The 4,162-nt window shown below is 41.9% G+C and overlaps 1 protein-coding gene across 1 annotated transcript in view; it reads left to right on the top strand.

Moving 5' to 3' along the window:
* The window catches only part of LOC103465681 (fibulin-7-like), a 17,653-nt gene extending 14,243 nt beyond the window's left edge, over window positions 1–3,410 (top strand). The window contains exon 6 of the mRNA XM_017305136.1: window positions 1,670–3,410. Coding sequence (XP_017160625.1) covers window positions 1,670–2,030 — 361 coding nt within the window. The 3' untranslated portion in view covers window positions 2,031–3,410. The remainder of the gene's footprint in view (window positions 1–1,669) is intronic.
* Window positions 3,411–4,162: the final 752 nt, after the last annotated feature.

Raw genomic sequence — 4,162 nt, 5'->3', positions numbered from 1 at the left:
AGTAAATACGGAGGAATAAACTGGTATGGCAAGACCTTTTGATCAATAATTAATACAGAGGACTGTATGGCAAGAATAAACAGACACTATTTCCAGATAAAATGTAAAATAATATTGTTCAAGTGCCATGGGTAGGGGCGCAACTACACATTATTCAGGTGGATGCGAAAACATAAATCGGCACAACCCCACGAAGGAGCGTAGAAACTCGCCTCCCCCCCCCAAATCCCCCTCCTCCGGACGCCGATACATTTAGGGCAAAACTCGCTACATTTACCCCGTTATGTGCGCGAGGTGAAGGAGCGTAAGGTGCGCTGAAGTGTACGGGAAAACATAATCGGTGCACCGATTCAAAACATCTACAATAATGATAGTATCATTAATAATAAAATAATTATCAGTGCAAAGTAGCCTACAAATTCTTTGGTGGGGGGCGGTGAGGGACCTGGATAAAGGCTAGGGGGGCGCTGGCCCGAATAAGGTTGAGAAACACTGCTTTAAAGGGTCAGTACTATGAGCCACACAGTATCATTTTATAGCACAATCGGTAACTTTGTTACCGTCTGGTGTTATAAATGCAGTATGACTTAAAAGAAAATTAAAATTGAGTCTCTGTCTCTTTAAGGAAATCCTCCTCTTTCCAACACTGCGCCTTCAGGAAGTCATCACAGCATGGCTCCTCTATTAACCCTTTAACAAGGTTTTTACCAGCATTGCATTGAGAAGTAGCTCCTATAATGAGCTCAGTTGATGCTAAGTTCCACCAGGTGTTTGCTAATTGCTGCTGGCTAGTCTGAAGGAGCTGAGTGGGGGGAAGCTTGGAAACTGCAGCTCCGAGGCGGAGCAGCAAAACACTCAGTTACCCCTAGTGCTTTGCAAAGGTGAATGTGGTTGCCATGGGAGATTAAAGGATTTTTCAATCTCACATGAAAGAATCAAGGCAACACTCCTGGTGTGTTTTGATGAAGGAATAACATTATAACATGATGTAATGCTTTAAAAAGTAGATTTTATATAACACTGTCCTTTTAATTATCCAGACTCCCAGATGGGTGGTTCAGGTGTTCACCATTTGTTTGCCAGACAGCAGCCAACCAATAAAACAAACCAACAATGTCCACATAATATAAAGACAATGTGGCCAACCAGTGAGCAATCAGTCTCCTYATATGGCAAGATTTTTTTTTATCTTGCCACACTCGTTAACGTGGCTCATATTGCCTTTGTAAGAACACAGCATCACAACATTGCCCTAAAGGTTGGATGTGTCACTGGTGTGAGTGAGCGAGTCGCCTTTTGAAATATTCACACTTTGTTTTGCAGCGTGTCCACCCACTGTGCTAAAAATGCAATCTCAGTCTCATCTGACCAGCGCATGGTCCTAGTTAAAATCCCACCAGACCAGAGTAAACTAAACATTACATCTTTACAGAACTAACTGCAGAACTGAAAAGGCTTCTTTCTGGCATACCTCTGTTTTAATCGTCCTCAGCCAGAAAACTCACCATGAGACTTTTTTTGTTGTTTACTAAACAACATGAGAATTTGAAACTAGATCTGCCTGCTGTCACACCCTTAAAATGTTGTGAGATGAAGAGCAAGGAAAGCCCAACTAAGTGAATTTAACAAACGTGCTTTAACTGAGAATGTGGTGCCTGTTTTTCTCCAGGCGCTGTGAGAGGAATCCGTGTATGTTGGGGGACAAAGCCTGCACTCAAGCTCCAAACTCCATCTCCTTCCACTTTCTCGCTGTGGTGTCCAACATGTCTGCCCCTCGTGTCCTCTTCCGGGTGTCTGCAGCCCGTGTGCTGGGAGACACGCTGCGGTTCGGCCTGGCCGGTGGCCGTGGTCGCGGTCACTTCAGTGTTCAGCGCTCTGGTCGGCAGACCGGGACTCTTCTCCTGGTGACGTCTATTAACGGGCCGGCCACACTGGAGGCCGAGGTGGAGATGAGTGAGCTGGAGAACAACACCCTGCTAGGCCGCTACCTCACCAAGGTCACCCTGTTTGTGTCCCCGAACATGTTCTAACAGGGAGGACAAGCAAGAGGAGTCCATGGACTAATAACCATTCAATGGATACCATAAGAATTTACTGAGACCTGAATTTTCAGAGACATCATCTTTTGTTTGTTTGTCAATGTAGTAGTTAGAAAACTTATAGCATTACCTTCTCTGGTGACCTCTCAGCACTTTATTATTATCACTGAGACACCCAGTCCTCTGTTTGTTGACTCAGCATGACCACTTAGCTATTAACATGTGTAGTGTATAGTCGTTCATTCTACATATAGACTTACTGTGAACCTTTTCTACAACTTTAAACACACTCTCATTTAAGGAGGGACAACAATATTTGTTTCTTCCTTAACACAGATTAATATTGCTATAGATGTTTCCAGGTAAATCCTGGTGAAGATGTTGGCATTGGAACAGTCTCAGTTGTGCTGAAGGATCTTCCTTGATTTAACACACCCTAATAAAATAAATGGATGATTAAATGGYTTAGTCATCCATCCATCCATTTTCTGTACACCCTTGTCCCTTACTGGGGTCAGGAGGGTTGCTGGTGCCCATCTCCACCTGGCTTAATCATCCATTTAATAAAATAATTGGAATATTAAGCCAGCCTCTGCAAAACGTAATGAGATGGTGAGGAAGTATCTCAGCTTCACCATTAGAATCAGCTGTAGTGGTGCAGGAGCATTGCTAAGACCAAGCCTTAAGAAGTGGTTTCAGAAACCATTAGGTCAAAAACATGCAACTTATTTGGCTCACGTATAAACTACCATAAGATGGTCATTTTATTAGGTCAACTAAGCTACAGTTAATGATTGACTTAAGGCTTATTTATGAAGTTTTGTGTTGGTTTCTCTTGAAAATAGTTMTGAAATCTAACATGAACAGAAATGGCTCTGAAACAGAATCTTGCTGTGTTTTTGTTGGAAGCTGACACAAAGGCTGCTSATCCCCCCACTGTCTTCTGGCTCTGCCTGCAGCTCCTCAACAGACTAAAGAGGTTTTACATTTTATCACAGRCAGCTAGGAAAAAAAGAAAGAAAAACTAAGTGTGCAGTAAAATCAATCCATATGTAAAATTACAAATACTGCCTGATTGATAATATGGGCTAACATTCAGGAAAACCCTTTAAGCATTTATAAATGTGCGTGTTCTTRTAAAGAGCTGATGTATTGAAGCTCATTCAATTCAGGTTGATCCTCCAAGTAGTGAATTTGTGTCAGTGGTTTATCTGTTCATTGGTCTGTAACTGATGTAGCATATAAAGGAAGAGAGTAACCATGTTTATGCTCCTTCTCTGCTTATAGAGGTTTATCTCCAGATATGGCCACAGTTCCCAAGTTGAAATAAAAAGTGGACAAAAAAAGAAAATAAAAAAAGACTATTTTTAACCTTCATTTTTTTATGGCTCCTGCTCTCCAACACTTCATGGTGACTGCTAGTCACACATGAAGAATCTTACTTTAAACAAGAAGGTCGACACATTTACACTTGTAATCAATTCACATGCATGTAGCACTCATTAACGCCATGTATATATATTTTTTTCTTTGCACAAGCAGAGGCGGTCCTAGCCTGTTTGGCGCTCTGGGCAAAACCCTCTACCCACCTCCCCTAAAATATTTGAAGAGGTCATGATGTTGCTGAATGTGTTCACTATCAAGTGAAAATTCCTCCAGCGAAGGATTTCATAATTGTCAATAAATCAAGATTGAAAAAAAAAAAGAAAAAAGAGTGAGGTTTGACCACTCTGCCCATCTAATGTTTCAGTGATGATGGCTGCTTTTATAATAGCTGGAAAGAAAGAAATGCAGGTTTATTACAGCCTCATCCTGAAACTTTTACTAAAATTATGACCTAAAGCAGTGGTCCCCAACCCTGGTTCTCAAGGCCCACTGTCCTGCATGTTTTAGGTGTYTCCCTGCKGCTGCACACSTAAAATCACCTATTAAATGAATAGGTGATTAACCGGCTACTGCTGCATCTGCAGGAATGCAAAGGAGGTAATGCAATCATATGAATCAGATGTGCTGGAGTCCAGACTCATCAAAAGCAAGCAGGRYAGCAGTCYCTGAGGACGAGGGTTGAGGACCACTGCCCTAATGTTGCCTTTTTGTACACATATTTACATGCGTACAAAAAG

The sequence above is a fragment of the Poecilia reticulata genome, linkage group LG6 (genome assembly GCF_000633615.1).
Source record: "Poecilia reticulata strain Guanapo linkage group LG6, Guppy_female_1.0+MT, whole genome shotgun sequence".
NCBI lineage: Eukaryota > Metazoa > Chordata > Actinopteri > Cyprinodontiformes > Poeciliidae > Poecilia > Poecilia reticulata.
This window is presented reverse-complemented; position numbering and strand designations above follow the sequence as displayed.